Source organism: Tachypleus tridentatus, chromosome 7 (assembly GCF_004210375.1).
Source record: "Tachypleus tridentatus isolate NWPU-2018 chromosome 7, ASM421037v1, whole genome shotgun sequence".
Lineage (NCBI taxonomy): Eukaryota > Metazoa > Arthropoda > Merostomata > Xiphosura > Limulidae > Tachypleus > Tachypleus tridentatus.
Window position 1 is genome coordinate 179,276,326 of NC_134831.1, and position 19,345 is coordinate 179,295,670.

The 19,345-nt window shown below is 33.5% G+C and overlaps 1 protein-coding gene across 1 annotated transcript; it reads right to left on the bottom strand.

The window, feature by feature from the left end:
* Positions 1 to 3,901: 3,901 nt before the first annotated feature.
* On the bottom strand, positions 3,902 to 16,760 carry LOC143257374 (uncharacterized). Its single transcript, XM_076515953.1, has 4 exons — positions 16,342 to 16,760; positions 11,505 to 11,641; positions 10,606 to 10,775; positions 3,902 to 9,726 (listed from the first exon to the last, which is right to left on the bottom strand). Exons 1-4 carry the CDS (start codon positions 16,678 to 16,680, stop codon positions 9,467 to 9,469), a joined length of 906 nt encoding a protein of 301 aa, XP_076372068.1. The 5' UTR covers positions 16,681 to 16,760; the 3' UTR covers positions 3,902 to 9,466.
* Positions 16,761 to 19,345: the final 2,585 nt, after the last annotated feature.

Sequence of the window (19,345 nt, forward strand, 5' to 3'; positions counted from 1 at the left end):
TTACACCATGTACGCAAGCACAATAACCGGAAGGCTAAAGAGGAAGTTTTTCAGGTACATTCAAAACTAAAGCATCCAAGTCAAAATTCTTATATATATAGTGTGAGCACTAAAGAACTTAATAAAAATCCATGTCCAACCCCACATCTTAACCGTGATTCCGCCTATGGCCATGTATATATCATTTCACATCGTTTTACTAGATAAGTAATGTTCATTATAAATTAGTAAAACTTTTAACTTGATACAGTAATTACTTTCCTTCTCTGATCACGAATTACTTCCACATCTTTTATGTCTCCGGATTTACAACGCTAAAATCAGGGGTTCGATTCCCCTCGGTGGGCTGAGCAGATAGCCTTTGTGGCTTTGCTAAAAAGAAAAACACACAAAACACACTCCACATCTTTTAGTTGTTATCATTTTATCATGTTTCGAAGCTAAGTAAATAAAAATAAAAACTTAGAACTAGTGTTTAAATAATGACATGTATTAAATTATATAATACTATTAGAATTGTACGTTATACTTCTGAGAATTATTCATATTAAAAGAGCTTTTTGCCCAAAAAATGCAGTGTTAAAAACAGAAAGAGGCATTAACCAGTCTAGATTTAAGAATTATAGATGAATTGATGAATAATATTATTCAATTACGTTTAATGCCCCGAGGTGAGGACATGATTTATAAAGACGCTAGTACAACGAGAAGGTGAATGAATATTCACCTATATTCATATTATATATGAAAGTGTACCACAAAGTAAAAGTAGCCATTGATAATTAAAACAGGCACCACATATAAAAAAATAAGTATCTAAATAAAAACGACAGAAAACTAATTGTAAATTATGCATTTTCCTAGGAAGTTACGATGCTAGTTACAAGCATTCTTCGATTCCATTAATAAATAATTAAATTGAAGAAATATAAATATTTCCAAATAATGTGAGAGTTATTTTTTAATTATAAAAAAAGGAATGTAAGACATTTGTAGCAATTTGAAATAAATTAGGAATCATGTTTTAAAAGGAACACACACACATATATATATAATTTTAAAAGTATCTTAGAAATTAAAATATTGTCTTCACGTTACTTATACTAGAAAAGGTATATGAACAATCAGTAAGGTTTTAATACACATACACACATCGATTTAGATATAAACATCATTTACAAAGCCAAAAAAGTTTTATTTTTCTATTATTCACGAATCATTATCTCAATTTCAATATACTTGGAGGCCATATACTATCTAATGCATAAGTTTCATATTACATTTATTTATAATTAGTGAACTGCGCGAGAGTGTGCTTTGAAGATTTACAATATCATTATTACTTCCACTATCTGAACACTAAAATTGTTGTTTTCTATATGTATCTTTTTATTTTTGTATCATTACTAAAGTACGTGTTCGTTTTAAAATTAATTAATTTTTAATTAACTTTTGAAATTAGAAATTTGATTTGTGATTAAAATTTATTGTATACATTAACAGAACCCGATGCGAATACATCTAACAATTTCTTCTTTTTTTCATATAAAATGTATTTTAAAATATAATTTATGACAAACAGGAAAACTTTTGAATTATCGGATTTATTCTTTATTTATATAGTTTTTGGCAATGATGTAGAGGTCGCTTAAAATACGTTGCCGAGGCAAAATTTCAATATTAATAAATGTTTTATAAGGATTGGAGATTCTGCGCTTGGACAGGGTAAAGGAAGGACATACCTTTGAAAGGCTCTAGATTTCTGCGTGTTATATTTTGCTTCATATTTTGTTAGTGTTTTTACTTTTCACTTCGAGTTTTAGTTTTACGCCAGTAGACAGAAGACCTTATTACCAGAGTATAAAAGAATTGGTCCAGATTTATCACTCCAATCCATCTTTCTTATGTTATTAGGCTATAAAAATCAGTAAAATAGAGGGACGTTTTTTTCTTTTAAGTTTAAAAACATCTAATATTGGATAGAAATGTATCTTTTAAAAACGTTTCATCACTGTTGACGTTGCATCATTAGGTATTCAGCACAATTCTCTGAATGATAACACGTTAACAGTAGCGAAACGTTTTTTTCAAATGATGCATTTCTATCCTATTTTAGCTGATTTTAAATTTTATAGAATATGGGATACCTCTATATTTGTAGTAACATTCATACTTTCTTAATTGAGAAAGGTCGTAATATTGTTTATGGATTTTGTTCCAACCGTCTTGAATGTCTATGTCTTTCACAGGAAATTCTAGTTACTCTAGCCATTAGAGATTAGAAACAATATGCATTATTAAATGCATTCACGTGAAACGTTTCGTAATGTTATAACATAATTCTTGTTACAACTTATGTTTCTTAGAATTATTGATATTAAAAAGGGAATTATCTAAAATATGCCCGAAACAATATAAATCCTATTTCTGAAGAAATCTTTGGTTCGCATATTACTATATGTCATTATAGTTTGTACTAGAAACACATACAAACATGGAGGCAAATTTAGTATATGATCTGAAAAAACCTAAGAACAAGAAAAAAAAGAAACATTATTTAAAAAATTCTGATTTCTATGTTTATATTTTAGTTTGTAACCGGGCCACATTCTTTTATATGGTTATCAAAGTGAACTTTACAAGTTGAGTGCAGAAACATTTTGGTCCATTCGTTAACAAAATTATATAATATTTCAAATGTAGTCAATCTTTGTTTTGTATTAGATCCTCAGGTTTCATTTACACGTTTCATTGAATATTAACACTTACGTCGTATTACATTCAAATAAAACATTAAACAAAATTTTCATCCAAATAATGGCAAATAAAATACTTAACACACCACTACAATAGAATCTGTAGTTACTGTTTTATGACTATTTTATCAGTAAAATTTTCAACTCAGAGAACTGTGTAATATCTGACAAGTATATAATGGTACTTTTCAAGTTTATAAAAATGAACACAAGAACTAAATTTGTTCATTTATCTCATCAAATACATTAAAACAATTATATCCATGATCATATTAAAAATATTTTAATTCAATAGTGCTTTGTTGTTTTTGTTTGCATTTTTGTCTACGTAAGTGTAATTATTTTTCTGTTTAAATTGGAAATAAAGTCTGTACGATTATGAAATTCGTTTTGAGTATTTTGCTCGATTCGACTATGAAAACTGACTAACTTAAAGGAACTTTATCGAAAACCTGCAGTTGATAGCCTCTATCTGGTTCTATGATCTAGTACCATTGTTTAGTTTTTTTATTATCTAGTTCTATGATCTAGTACCATTGTTTAGTTTTTTTATTATCTAGTTCTATGATCTAGTACCATTGTTTAGTTTTTTTATTATCTAGTTCTATGATCTAGTACCATTGTTTAGTTTTTTATTCTGGATCTAAGCCTAGATTTAATTTAAAGTAGCCCTAACGAACGTTAAGCCTCGTTGGCCAAGCTTGTAATTTGAAAGTTCCTCTCACCTGGTTAAACATTATTTCTCCTTTGTTTTTCTAGATACCAAAATTTTTGACAAAAATATGAAAGAAGTTCTTTTTTTATCAGAACACTAAATTTTAACATTAATGCATATTAATATATATAAATAAGCTGCGGTTATGTTTACCGCTAAAACTATTGTTGATATTGTTAACACGAGCAATCTGAATTGTTGTATCCCGCTTTTCAAAACTCGCCACTAGATGGGGATAGGCAAATATTTTAAATCGTGTATCCGTGAATAAAAATAATTTTCGATTGCTAAGCTCTTCCTAAAACTTCAAGTAGTAGATATCTCTGTTTATCCATTGTTAAATATTGTGTAGAGTTTTTGTGTATACGAATTAAATAATTTATCTCCTCTTTTTCTACGAACCTTTTATTAAAATAATTTCAGTCGCTTGTGTTTACGATACACTACTGAAAAAAGCCTAAATTTTAAAAAACGATACGTTTCATAAAATAAAACCAGGATCACAAATAGATGGCGCTAAGAGTATCGACAACATTAACAGTGTTACTATGGTTCTCATCAAATTCAAAAATATCAACAAAATGCACTGTTTCTCCAACTGATAAAAACAAATACACACGGTGAGAATAACTTATTATCAAGCTTTGCATTTAAATTTAACGGCTGATAAAATCTTTTTTTTACTCTTTGATAGAGAAAGAACGTTCTTGAAAAATCTGGGTTTGTTGAATCATTTTTACCAAAATAGATGTTAGTAATTACTAAGTGTATGCCGTTTTGATTTTTATTAGCTAATAAGAATTTTACGAAGCCGATGCTTAACAGTGTTACATATTTTTCAGATGCTAACTTCGTGATATCAGGGATCATTGGGAAAGTTTTGTGGGCAGCAGTAAATTTAGATTTAAAACTCTAAAATCCGGGGCTCGATTTACGGCGATAGACACAACAGATAGGCAAGTGTGGTTTTGGTCTGAAAGAAACAAATACACGGATGTTTACATATTAACCAACGCATCTTGGGTTGCCTTCTGCTGATTAAAAGAGGAAGCATGTCATTCAAGGCAAGACCAATTAACAGACGCGGTTGCTCAAAGAAGTATATCAAAGAATTAGAAATTATTAAATATATTCTACAGTCCTCGGATATCGGTTTCAACCAGTGCAGAAGTCCTCGGCGATACGTACTTAATAGTATGTACGTAATAGATGTGTACTAAAGGTCACATAGCTATTACCACTCTGTTAACATGTTTGTTAGCTGTTGACATAGTGATACTAACACGAATCACGACTATAACATCAAATATTCAGCATCCGGATCGTTAAAATCATTATTCGTTCATCTAGTGTGAAAAACAAGATATTTATCGGATAGAAGCGTTTGTAAAAGGTTTCGTTTCTCTATACACAATTATCTATCAAAACGTTTCTGTAAGCACTGGGTTTCTATTATGTAGTTCGGATTCACTTGGTTCCAAAATGCGTGATATAAACTGTGAGAACTGTTGCTATGGATACAGTATGTGGTTTAAGTGCTGATGAGACATTAAAGTCAAATGTTAACAACAAAACACTGACGTATAACTTTTTCCCTCATATATGCTTATTATATCAAGAAAGTGTTTACACATTATTATTAACAACACATGTATATTACCAAGTTAATTATATCAATAGTCTTTACACATTGTTAATAAACACAACATGTTCTTTACCAAGTTAATTATATCAATAGTCTTTACACATTGTTAATAAACACAACATGTCCTTTACCAAGTTAATTATATCAATAGTCTTTACACATTGTTAATAAACACAACATGTCCTTTACCAAGTTAATTATATCAATAGTCTTTACACATTGTTAATAAACACAACATGTCCTTTACCAAGTTAATTATATCAATAGTCTTTACACATTGTTAATAAACACAACATGTCCTTTACCAAGTTGATTATATCAATAGTCTTTACACATTGTTAATAAACACAACATGTATATTACCAAGTTAATTATATCAGTAGTCTTTACACATTGTTAATAAACACAACATGTTCTTTACCAAGTTCATTATATCAATAGTCTTTACACATTGTTAATAAACACAACATGTCCTTTACCAAGTTCATTATATCAATAGTGTTTACACATTGTTAATAAACAAAACATGTTTATTACAAAGTTGATTCTATCAATAATTTTAAACATTGTTAATAAACACAATATGTTTCTTCCCAACTTAGTTATATCAAGAGTGTTTACATATTGTTAATAAACACGTCTCTTACTATCCTGATTACATCACAAAAGTGTTGACACATTGTTAGTAAACACAACATGTTTGTTACCAAGTTGAATATATAAGTAATGTTCACGCATGGGTAATAAACACAACATGTCTGTTACCAACTTGATTATATCAATAAAATGTTTACACATTGTTAGTAAACACAACATGTGTATTAATAAGTTGATTATACCTTTAGGGTTAATAAATAGTTTATAAACACAACATGTCTATTACCAAGTTGATTATATAACTAAAGTGTTTACACATTGTTAATTATGTGTTAAACATGTTTATTACCAAGTTGAATATATAAGTAATGTTCACACATGGGTAATAAACACAACATGTCTGTTACCAAGTTGACTATGTCAATAGTGTTTTTTTTTGTTTTTTGAATTTCGCACAAAGCTACTCGAGAGCTATCTGTGCTAGCCATCCCTAATTTAGCAGTGTAAGACTAGAGGAAAGGCAGCTAGTCATCACCACCCACCGCCAACTCTTGGGCTACTCTTTTATCAACGAATAGTGGGATTGACCGTCACGTTGTAACGCCCCCACGGCTGAAAGGGCGACCATGTTTGGCGCGAAGGGGATGTGAATCCGCGACCCTCAGATTACGAGTCGCACGCCTTAACACGCTTGGCCATGCCGAGCCTCATCAATAGTGTTTACAAATTATTAATAAACACAACATGTCCGTCAGAAAGTTAATTATATCAGTTGTGTTTACACATTGTTTATAACTACAACATGTCTACTACCAACTTGATTATATCACTACAGTGTATACACGATGTTAATAAAGACAACATATCTGACACCAACTTGAAAGTATCAATAATGCTTACACACTGTTAATAAGCACGTGTGTATCACCAAGAAAATTATATCAACAGTGTTTGCACATTGTTAATAAACACATGTTTATTGCCAACTCGATTATATCAATAATGTGTTCAAAAATCGTTAGTAAACATAGCATGTGTAATACCAAGTTGAAAATATCAATAGTGTTTACACATTGTTAATAATCACAACATGTCTACAACCAAGTTCACTATATCAGTCAGGTTTACACATTGTTAATAAACACAACATGTCAATTGCCAAGTTAATTGTATCAGTAGTGCTTGCACATTTTTAATAAACATAACATGTCTATTATCAACTTAATTATATCAAGAAAGTGTTTACCCATTGTTAATAAACACAATATGTCTGTTACCAAATTAATTATATCAATAGTCTTTGCACATTGTTAATAAACCAAAATATCTGTTACCAAGTTAATTATATCAATAGTTTTGGCACATTCTTAATAAACACAATATATATGTTACAAAGTTGATTATATTAATAAAGTGTTTACACATTTTTAATAAACACAACATGTGTGTAACCAAGTTGAATACATAAATGAAGTGTTTACACATTTTAATAAGCACAATATGTCTGTTACCAACTTAATTATATCACTAAAATATTTACACGTTGTTAATAAACACATCAAGTCTGTTATCAAGTTGATTACATGAGTAGTGTTTACACATTTTTAATAAACACAATATGTCTGTTACAAAATCTATTATATCAATATTATTTACTTATTGTGAATAAACACAACGTGTCTGTATCAAGTTGGTTTTATAAATAGTGTTTACACATTGTTAATAAACACAAGTCTATTACCACGTAAATAACATCAACAGTGTTTACACATTGTTGACACACACAACGTGTCTTTTACTAACTTTATTATATAAATCAATTGTTTACACATTGTTATTAAACATAACATGTGTATTACCACATTGATTATATCAATAGTGTTTACAAATTGTTAAAATGTGACGGTCAATCCCACTATTCGTTGGTAAAAGAGTAGCTCAAGAGTTGGCAGTGGGTGGTGATGACTAGTTGCCTTCACTCTAATCCTACACTGCTAAATTAGAGACGGCTTTGAGTATCTTTGCGCGAAATTCAAAATAACAAATTCTAACAACACAGGGGGTATATAGTTTTAATTTAAAATTGTGTTTATTTAAATATGTGTTACTATTACGAAAACACACTTCTTTTATGTGCACACTGACTGCTAAAAAATCAACTCGAAATTCGTGAATCAGCCAACACGTTTGTGTTCAGTTTTGCTTGGTGTGCATTGTTTTTCGAACTTACAACAACATCTGTGTACTTTGAACTTCAAATATTGTAATTATTCTTTTAAAAAAAGTGACCTCTGTGTGCTGGCTTTTTCACAGAAGTGAAACGTTGAAGTTATTTTATATTTCCTCAATTTGTTCAACAGAGAAAACATCAACAATTTTCTTGCTATTGTTTCATTGTTCGTAGAAATCGATAATATAATTCTGTTAGCGAAGTGGGAAGACAAAATTAGTAAGGGGAAACATTTTGTAAATAACTTATGAGGGCCGGCATGACCAGGTGATTAGATCGCTCGACTCGTAATCAGAGGATCGCGGGTTTGAATCCCGTCGCACCAAATGTATTCGCCCTTTCAGCCGTGGAGGCGTTATAATGTTATAGTTAATCCCACTGCTCCTTGATAAACGAGAAACCCAAGAGTTGGCGGTAGGTGGTGATGACGAGATGTCTCTCCTTCAGTCGTATACTGCTAAATTCGGGACGGTTAACGCAGATAGCTCTCGTGTATCTTTGCTCGAAATGGAAAACAAACAAACAAATAATTTATACAAGGAGGCGTGGCTTAGTAGTAAAACATGCTCGGAGTTTGTATCCCATGATTCACAGTTCGCGGTCGGTCCGTTGACGAAGAGTACGCTGTAAAAATGAGAGTTAATTTGTTTAATGTTCCTTTTTACTCCAGAGAAAAGCTTCAATGAGCTATCTGTTGTGCCCACCACGAGGAATCGAACTCCGGATTTTATCGTTGGAAACTTTCAGACCTATTGGTTTCTCACTGAGAGACATTGACGGTTAAATTTCACTACTCGGTGAGATAGGAATATCTCACTATTTGACGGTGGTTCTGCTGTGTACTTTCTTTCCCTCAAGCGTGTTAGTAGAAAATCAAGGACGGCTGTAAGAGAACTGAGTTGTTCAGGTCTTCACAAAGATTCAAAATATGCGCTAAAAAAGAAAAATTTTAATTACGATATTAAGATAAACCACCGTGAACCGTATTTTGTGATATAAAAATCATAAAGGAAGACCCTTAAACACATTCGCGCCATTAAGATTGTACAAATGAATCATATATGTTGAATTTCGCGAAAATCTGTACGCTAACTGTAACTGATTTAGAAACCATAAATTACGAGAAAGCCAGCTGGTCAACATTGCCCACTGCCAACTCTTTGGGGCACTCTTTTGTCAACCAAAAAATTGTGTAAACATTACGTCATGACGCATCTTCTTCTGGTCAAAAAAGCAAGCATTTGTGGTGATGGGATTCGAACTCACGACCCGCAGTTTACGACTCAAGTGTTTTACCTTTGTATCTATGTCGAACCTATAATCAGGGTAGACGTTTTCCAAGGGAATGAAAAATAATACATACGACCCCCGAAGAATACGTTAAAACTGTGTTGCCATTTTTAATGTTATTCGCACCTGTTTTTTAAATTGAACTCTTACACAATATATTGAACTGTGTTCTTTATTATTAATTTAATCTAAAAATTAAAAGTGACGAAACGGGCATTCTGACAGCGATGTGTTTAGAGGTTCAAACTTATGAGTTTACAACATTTCATTATCATGCCGTTGTTTAGTAGAAATCCAACAAGAACTCTAGGTTCTGATCCCGCTCTGGGGCATTCAAAATTCCAAGGCATGTTAGGGTCAGTTTGACCAATGTAATTTCCACTGCCTCTTTTCTTCACCCAACAGTCGCTGTAGTCCACGCTCCAGTAGTTCATCAAACGCACACAGGTGGCGTAATCCACGTTGGCAAAATATATGTTAGTATCTGAAAATGCTGTTACGAAAATAACATCCATCTTGTTATTTGTTCATATATCGTTCTTAAAAGATTCTTGTCAAAAGATATTATTTCATGTATGTTTTTAATATTCTTCAGAAAGAGAAAAAATGATACATAAATAGATAGAAAAAAGACAGATAGAAATGCGTATATTTCTTACAAGTCTTGAAAACTGCTTCAATGTGTATGTGTGAGACAGAAAGTTTCCTTATAGCAAAACCACATTGGGCTGTCTGATGTATTCCTCTAAGGGAATTGAACCCGTGATCTAAGCATTATAAATCCCTAGACTTACTGTTATCTCAGCAATGGATAGATATGAATGGAAGATATTTGTTTTTGTCAAGAATCCCGGTCACATCAAACATGCTCGCCCTTTCAGCCGTGGGGGCGTTATAATGTTACGATCAATCACACTATTCGTTGATAAAAGAGTAGCCCAAGAGTTAGCGGTGGGTAGTGATGACTAGCTGCCTTCCCTCTAGAGTTACACTGCTAAATTAGGAATAGCTATCGCAGATAGTCCTCGTGTGACTTTGCACGAAATTCAAAACAATATGGTACAATTTTGTTAAGAAAATGACACGTATATTTTGAAGACAACGAAAAGCGCTGCACGTTTAGATACGATATTTTTCCACTTTGTCTTGATATTCAAATAAAAATATTAAAGACAAACACGGGTGTTTCTATATTACTGAGTTGTTAGAGAGATAGATAGATTTACCTACAAGGAGTGATACATACTTCTGATTAAACAGATGTCGTCAGACAGATAGATAGAAGACGAAAACAGAGAGATAGAGAGATCTGATATTAGGTATTTATTGATAGATAAGCATAAGACAGACAAGTGAAGAATGAGAGAGATACCTGTGATCACGTAGTTGTCAGGACACTGAGATACACCATCAGATAGTATACCGCCCGTTGCTACACTGAGGCCTATATGAACCACGTCGCTGGTGTCCAGTCCTAGTCCATTTTCAAGATGTAAGCACTTAACATAGTCCACGTCGCTTAAGTCATTAACCGTAGATTCACTGGGCAAAAATACATAACAATCCAAACGCTACTTACATATTTCTAGTTGTTAAAGCGGTATGTTTTTACATATACGCCATCTATCGTAGGTAAGAGTTAACTAAAGTGAACATTATTTGAATATGAATTTCTGTAATGATGTTTTTTGTTTTTGTTTTAGTGAGTTCCAGTTAATCTCTTTGTAATTTTAGGACAAATTTTACTTAACCATCATACAACGAAAAAACTAATATATTTAACTGTATTATTATGCTAAATTTAATAGGTACTTAAATCCCAGCCGTGCCTTTATAAGGCATATAAGGCCAATGATTTCTAGGCTCAGTTCCGAGTGGCACAGTCGAATGAGATAGTGATCTATTGCAGATCCTGGATGAGATGCCAATTAATCGCAAGTTTATCCCCACGCACATATATACACACACAAAAAACTAACATATGGGAACTGTAATACAGCTGGTGGCGAGGTCTAGCACCTGACACACAACCGTCCGCCTACTAGTCCAAGGCGCGAAGTCGCACTAAATTCAACGTATCATTGAATATTTTGAATTCCGATTCATATAAAAATCTGAAATTGATATGTTTTTGGGATTAACACACCTTTAAAAAATAACAAAAACATAATATGTCGTGTTTTTTACAAGCATAAATAAATAAGTAATTTTAAATTTATATGCTATTAACGAACTTGGTAAAGATAATATTTTGAAGATTGATAGACTTACTGAATTGCAACCACAATACCCAAACTAGATGTCGTATCCTTGTCCCTACAGTCGACCTTAAACGTATTTTCTTGGTTGATCACAACTGGTGTTGATGTTTGTCTTGCTGCTAATGTCACGGAGTATGATTCCACAGGCTGCAAGTATAACAACATACTTGTATTAAAACATACTTGTGTAACAACATACTTGTATTAAAACATACTTGCATAACAACATACTTGCATAACAACGTACTTGTATAACAACATACTTGTATTAAAACATACTTGTGTAACAACATACATGTGTAATAACATACTTGTATAACAACATACTTGTGTAACAACATACTTGTGTAACAACATACTTGTAAAACAACATACTTGTGTAACAACATACTTGTAAAACAACATACTTGTGTAACAACATACTTGTATAACAACATACTTGTGTAACAACATACTTGTATAACAATATACTTGAAAACTTTCCATTCTTCTATTTATCACGTATTCCTGTTTGGTCTTATTTTCGAATTTTGAGTTTAAGAACCAATCAAATAATGTAGTGTTAAAATATGAAGTTAAATTCTTTACGGCGTAATTTTAAATAATAAAAAAAGAAATAACTGAAAGTGTAAAAAGGTCTTGTTTTTTCTTTAATTTTGCGCAAAGTTACACGTGGGCTACCTGCGCCAGCCGTCCCTAATTTAGTAGTGTAAGACTAGAGGGAAGGCAGCTAGTCATCGCTACCCATCGTCAACTCTTGGGCTACTCTTTTACCAACGAAAGTGGGATTGACCGTGACATTATAACGCACCCACGGCTGAAAGTGCGAGTATGTTTGGTGTAAAAGAGATTCAAATCCGTGACCCTCAGATTAAGAAGTGAGTTAAAGCGTAATATGAGGGTCGCGGGTTCGTTAATAAAAGAGTAGCCCAAGAGTTGGCGGTAGGTGGCGATGACTAGCTGCCTTTCCTCTAATCTCACACTGCTAAATTAGGGACGTCTAGAGCAGATAGCTCTTGTGTAACTTAGCACGAAATTAAAAAAAACAAACTAACCTGTATGGTTGCCAATTGGACCATTTGTCCAAATATACTGGTCAGCTCTAAAGAAGTTTGGGTCTAAGGTCATATCGAAAATAAAATAAAGACGAAGGCGTAAAGATAGAAAACTCTGTGTGCATGTGTTATACTTACAATTTAATTACACGACGCTGTGGGTCAAATTCTCACTTATAAAAAATAAAGAAGTACTCTTGAAGGATTTTCATCTTCAAAACATTTTAATGATCACAGAAGATATTAATAGCCACATAAGCGAACATAAAACAGGATAACACTATTGAGCGTTAACCTTTAAAAACTCGTTTAATAAAAAAGCAACATACCCAATGTACTTGTTACTGCATAATAGTTGAATATATGTAAATGTTTTCGATCATTTCTGATTCAATGTAACTGGGATATAATCAACATTTATATCCTGGCAACGCCTGGTGGCACGCCTGTGGACTTATAATGCTAAAAGCCGGGTTTCGATACCTGTAGTGAGCAGAGCACAGATAGTCCATTGTGTGGACAAACAAATAAAAATAAAGCCTAGTGGTTAAGGCGAATGACTGACGATCCGAAGGTCTCGGGTTCGAATCCCTGCCACTGAACATGCTTGCACTTTCAGCCGTGGGGACGTTATAATGTTACGGTCAATTCCACTATAAGTTGGTAAAAGAGTAACTCAAGAGTTGGTGGTGGGTGTTGTTGAATAGCTGCCTTTTCTCTTGTCAATCACTGCTTAATTAGAAGCGATAAGCGCAGATAGCCCTTATGTAGCTCTGCGTGAAGTTCAAGTCAAATTACTGTCTCGAGCCATATTTTGACGCATCCTACACAATATTACGTTGAGTATGAACTGAAATCAGGCCAAACATTGTTCCCAGTTCCTGTGTATTGACGTATATTCAACATGGCCGTCAATATAGTTTATTAAATGTACTTTACTTACGTTTTTATTTATAAAGATTAAGACGTATTGCTTCACCAGTTGGGTGTCCTCGCTATTAACAGTACCTTTGCCCGTAAACCAAATAATATCTCAACATATTTGAGACAAGGATCAAATACTTATATGTATGTGAGTTATCTATATAAATATAATAGTTCTCTGGCAATGTAACTACTTTTCTACATAAATGTAATAGTGCTGTACTTTGTATGCCCATGTAACTACTTATCTACATAAATGTAATAGTGCTGTACTTTGTATGCCCATGCAACTACTTATCAACACAAATGCAATAGTGCTGAACTTTGTATGCCCATGTAACTACTTATCTATATAAATGTAATAGTACTGTACTTTGTATGCCCATGTAACTACTTATCTACATAAATGTAATAGTGCTGTACTTTGTATGCCCATGTAACTACTTATCTACATAAATGTAATAGTGCTGTACTTTGTATGCCCATGTAACTACTTATCTATATAAATGTAATAGTGCTGTACTTTTGTATGCCCATGTAACTACTTATCTACATAAATGTAATAGTGCTGTACTTTGTATGCCCATGTAACTACTTATCTACATAAATGTAATAGTGCTGTACTTTGTATGCCCATGTAACTACTTATCTATATAAATGTAATAGTGTTGTACTTTGTATGCCCATGTAACTACTTATCTACATAAATGTAATAGTGCTGTACTTTGTATGCCCATGTAACTACTTATCTATATAAATGTAATAGTGCTGTACTTTGTATGCCCATGTAACTACTTATCTACATAAATGTAATAGTGCTGTACTTTGTATGCCCATGTAACTACTTATCTACATAAATGTAATAGTTCTGTACTTTGTATGCCCATGTAACTACTTATCTACATAAATGTAATAGTGCTGTACTTTGTATGCCCATGTAACTACTTATCTGCATAAATGTAATAGTACTGTACTTTGTATGCCCATGTAACTACTTATCTGCATAAATGTAATAGTGCTGTACTTCGTATGCCCATGTAACTACTTATCTACATAAATGTAATAGTGCTGTACTTTGTATGCCCATGTAACTACTTATCTACATAAATGTAATAGTGCTGTACTTTGTATGCCCATGTAACTACTTATCTATATAAATGTAATAGTGCTGTACTTTGTATGCCCATGTAACTACTTATCTACATAAATGTAATAGTGCTGTACTTTGTATGCCCATGTAACTACTTATCTACATAAATGTAATAGTGCTGTACTTTGTATGCCCATGTAACTACTTATCTACATAAATGTAATAGTGCTGTACTTTGTATGCCCATGTAACTACTTATCTACATAAATGTAATAGTGCTGTACTTCGTATGTCCATGCAACTACTTATCAACACAAATGCAATAGTGCTGAACTTTGTATGCCCATGTAACTACTTATCTACATAAATGTAATAGTGCTGTACTTTGTATGCCCATGTAACTACTGATCTACATAAATGTAATAGTGCTGTACTTTGTATGCCCATGTAACTACTTATCAACACAAATGCAATAGTGCTGAACTTTGTATGCCCATGTAACTACTTATCTACATAAATGTAATAGTGCTGTACTTTGTATGCCCATGTAACTACTTATCTACATAAATGTAATAGTGCAGTACTTTGTATGCCCATGTAACTACTTATCTACATAAATGTAATAGTGCTGTACTTTGTATGCCCATGTAACTACTTATCTATATAAATGTAATAGTACTGTACTTTGTATGCCCATGTAACTACTTATCTATATAAATGTAATAGTGCTGTACTTTGTATGCCCATGTAACTACTTATCTATATAAATGTAATAGTACTGTACTTTGTATGCCCATATAACTACTTCGCAGTGTATGATGGATCTTTACCAAAATTGGTATGGGGGTTCATTAAGTCCATTCGGTGGTGGATTCAAAATTTGGGTTTTGCATTTTGTATTTTGAGCCCCTACCTTACCTCTTATAGATGGGTGCTCACCAAATGCGGTATGGAAGTTTGTTTGGTTCATGGGGAAATAAGTAGAAACTTGAGGTTTCACTTTTTTTTTTACAGCTCTTATGGGTGTTTTTTACAATTACATTTAAACAAAAAACTTTTCATATTCTAAGATAACTTTTCATCACTCATGAATTGAAGTAACTTCCTTTCAGGGGACGGATACTCCAGTCAGTTTGATTATAGAAATACTGATAAAACTGGATTCAAACCCACACAAACACTGAGTAAGTGTACATTGACCATTAAAGCTATCACAGTTTCGTTTACTACAATAAAATTCCTGGTCTTGTAATTGTTTTCCTGGGTGTACCTGGAGTAGATTTATAGCCTAGTAAGAAATAATAGTGTGACCTGAGACCCAATTTAATGCAAATCTTCTGACGAAACTGAAACCAGTGTTACCAAATGATATAAAGAACACGTACCTTTTCTTCGCCATCTTTGGTTCTTAAGAACTTATGGGTGAAAGTAAAGTAGAACATACCATGTAAACTATATTATATCGAATGGCGAAGAGCCCCTTCACTTAATACTAGAGTTCTTCAGGCACAGTTTTTATCGAAGTATTTTGTATAATATCAGTTGCGCCTTAGCGGCATGTCTACAGACTCACACAGCTATAAGCCGGGTTTCGATGCCTGTGGTGGGCAAAGTACAGATAGCCCATTGTGTAGCATATAGCATAAGATCAGTTGCTTGGACCACTGTTTCATTGTTTGGTTTAGATTAAGTTGGTGGATGTTTTCCTTTTTCAGTTTATTTGAATTATTACACATTCAGAATTAGGCTTAACTTAGTTTTACTCTTCAATAACTTACGTAGTTTCTACGAACACCAAAAAATGTCCATTTGGAGCTCTTTTGAAACATATTCGAGTGAAGGAGCTGGCATTGAAATGTCTTGATAGCAAGAGAGTTCTTGCTAACAGAGTTTTCTAGAGAAGGTAGTACAAATCCGAGGCAATCCGTAATTTTAACACATGCTCTGGAACAGACAAAGCTAGAAGATACAGCTATAGAAGTTATTACTGAAGAGGGAATCCCGCACGTGGCATTCGACATTTTCTGGTACATTTCATAACGTATCTGCTGAGATATACTTAACGGCATTTCACGAACAAATACAAGAAAAACTTGTAAAAGACTGCTTAAATTCATTCTTCAAATTATACCATTTAAGGAACTAGCTGTTTGCGCGAAAGGTACAGCGACTTCAAAATTCTGAAGCCCCTTCTAATTCCAGCTGACGCTATTAAATGATCCATCACTCGCGTCAAAAGAACACACCGTTTCTGTAAATTCCGTGATTGGACAGTTAATCGAAGCACGCCGTTGAGGGACGATTGGATTGGTAGATGATGGCACGTCGTTGTTCAGATATTAAGGCTTTGATTACTAAGCAACATAGATGAAACTAAAAACTATATTGTTTACAGATTCTAATAGGCATCATCCACGAACAAATAAACTAGTTTCATACTTGTGATATACAGCACCCATTGAAACACCATAAAAATTAATTGGTGTAACATCATTTGTGTCTTTACGAGCAGAATGGTCCAATGTTACACAAGTTGAAAATCTATAATCATGAAATAACATGTGAATGATATCGTACATTTAGAGAGGGTTTTAAAATATTCAAAACAAATATTTGAAACAAATCCCAGATTTTAGCGATGAAAGTCAGTAGACTCGTGTCTGTTCCACGGTATCAGATAGACCAATTTCAAGTCAAGTGTGCATAACAATTATGTAGGTTCCAAACAAGACCGCTTGGTGGGTTGAAGTAGAAGAAGCTTGATCAGAGGCCCTAGCATGGTCAGGTGGTTAAGGCACGCGACTCGTAATTCGAGGGTCGCAGATTCGAATTCCAGTCACACCAAACATGCTCATTCTTTCAGCAGTGGGGGCATTATAATGTGACGGTCAATCCCACTCTTCGTTGATAAAAGAGTAACCCAAGAGTTGTCGGTGGGTAATGATGACTAGATGCCTTCCCTCTAGTCTTATACTGCTAAATTAAGAACGGCTAGCGCAAATAGCCCTCGTGTAGCTTTGCGCAAAATACAAAAACAAACAAACAAACAAAAATATTGGTCAGTCATCTGTCCATTAATCAAAGGTATAAGGTTATCGTGATAGCAACGGTTTCGAAGGCTTGGCGTTGTTGACTTTCAAAGATGGTCTCTGTAAAATAAATCATATGAATTTGGACTTTCTCATGTGTACATACACATATTCTTTTTTCATTTTGTCATACCATGGTTTCTTAGTTTGGCATTCTGCCAAATACGATATATCTAAGCCGATGGAAAATTCACGAATCTTATATGTAGGAACCCCTTTTTCAATTATATTCATAAGCATATACAGGCTTTCTTCTAGTTTGTCATTTACTATAAACCTGGAAGTTTTCCCATGCTGAGTCTAATTTTCTTTGTGCGTGAGTTTGTTCATTTGCAATTTATTTATGAGAAACTCATAGGTCAATATTATTAATCTAATTTAATATTCATTTAACTGTCTCAGCAATCTAAACTCATGAAGAACAGCACGATCCTGCCATATGCGTTGTAGAGCATCTCGTTCAACCAGTAGCTTGTTATAAACTGGTTTATTTTCTGACGGAATTTATATTTGTATTAATAGGTTTCTTGTTCCTTATGACAAAACTCTTATCCCACGAACACAAATATATATGTTAGCCACAACAGTTTTTTTTTTTAAATTCCATCCTCGTTGGTTGGTGGTTGGTTGTTTTGAATTTCGCGCAAAACTACATAAGGGCTATTTGCGCTAGCTGTCCCTAATTTAGCAGTGTAAAATTATAGGTAAGGCAAGTAGTCATCACCACTCACCATCAACTCTCGAATAGTGGGATTCACCGTAAAAGTATAACGTCCCCATGGCTAAAAGGGCGAACACATTTGGTGCGACAGGGATTCGGAACCGCGACCCTAAGATCAGGAGTCGAGTGTTCTAATCACATGGCCATGCGAGACTCATCTTTGTTGAAACTGTTAACCTCCAAACCAGTCAAGCAATAGGTAGTGACATATACCAGCGATCAAGGAAAATTCAAAGTGTGGTTTCAAGACGTATATTTAGTATATTAAACCTAAACAGCAACGTATAAGACGCACGAGTTAAATAAGAAGCTAAAAGGCTTAACTGTATTTAATTTAGAGTTTCTGACCAGAGTAGTGGGAACCAGTGAGCAGTGCCAGCCGCACACACGACTATATGAGGGATGGCTGTCAAAACTGAGAGATGAAACTACATGACATGTTCAGAAGCGTATAAAGTCTCGAACCTTCAAGCTTTCTGATTGTTACATGTAATTTGGATACATTTAAACTGTGACGAGTAATTAACAGAAAGCCTGTTATTTTTCGTGGTTGTAAAACGTCAAAAATCCATATAAACTTTAAGATATCAGTAGAGTAAATAAATATCAATAAATAGTGTTGAGAGTGCCGAGAACCCATGATTCGCGTCCTGTTGCCGCAAAATTGCACTTCGTGCTTTCAGTCTGGGAGTGTGTTGTAAGAGTAACAGTCAAATTTCATGCTTTATTCGATTAGAGTAGTCCAAGAGTTGACGGCGGGTGCTTTTGGCTAACTGCTTTCCCTCGTGTATATCACTTCAAAAATTAAAAGGCGGTTTATTTATTTATAATTAAGCACAAAGCTACAAAATGAGCTATTTGTGCTCTGCCCAACACGGGCATCCACAACCCGGATTCAAGCGTTATAAGTCCACAGACATACCACTATGTGCCACTTGGTGCTCAACAGTGAAAAACATTCCATTAGAACAT

Coding starts and splice junctions, on each gene's coding strand:
- LOC143257374 (XM_076515953.1), bottom strand. CDS start 16,680: ATGAATTTAAGCAGTCTTTTACAAGTTTTTCTTGTATTTGTTCGTGAA. Junction 11,642..16,341: donor TTGGTGTTCGTAGAAACTAC/GTAAGTTATTGA, acceptor TTATACTTGCAG/CCTGTGGAATCATACTCCGT. Junction 10,776..11,504: donor GGTATTGTGGTTGCAATTCA/GTAAGTCTATCA, acceptor ATTTTTGCCCAG/TGAATCTACGGTTAATGACT.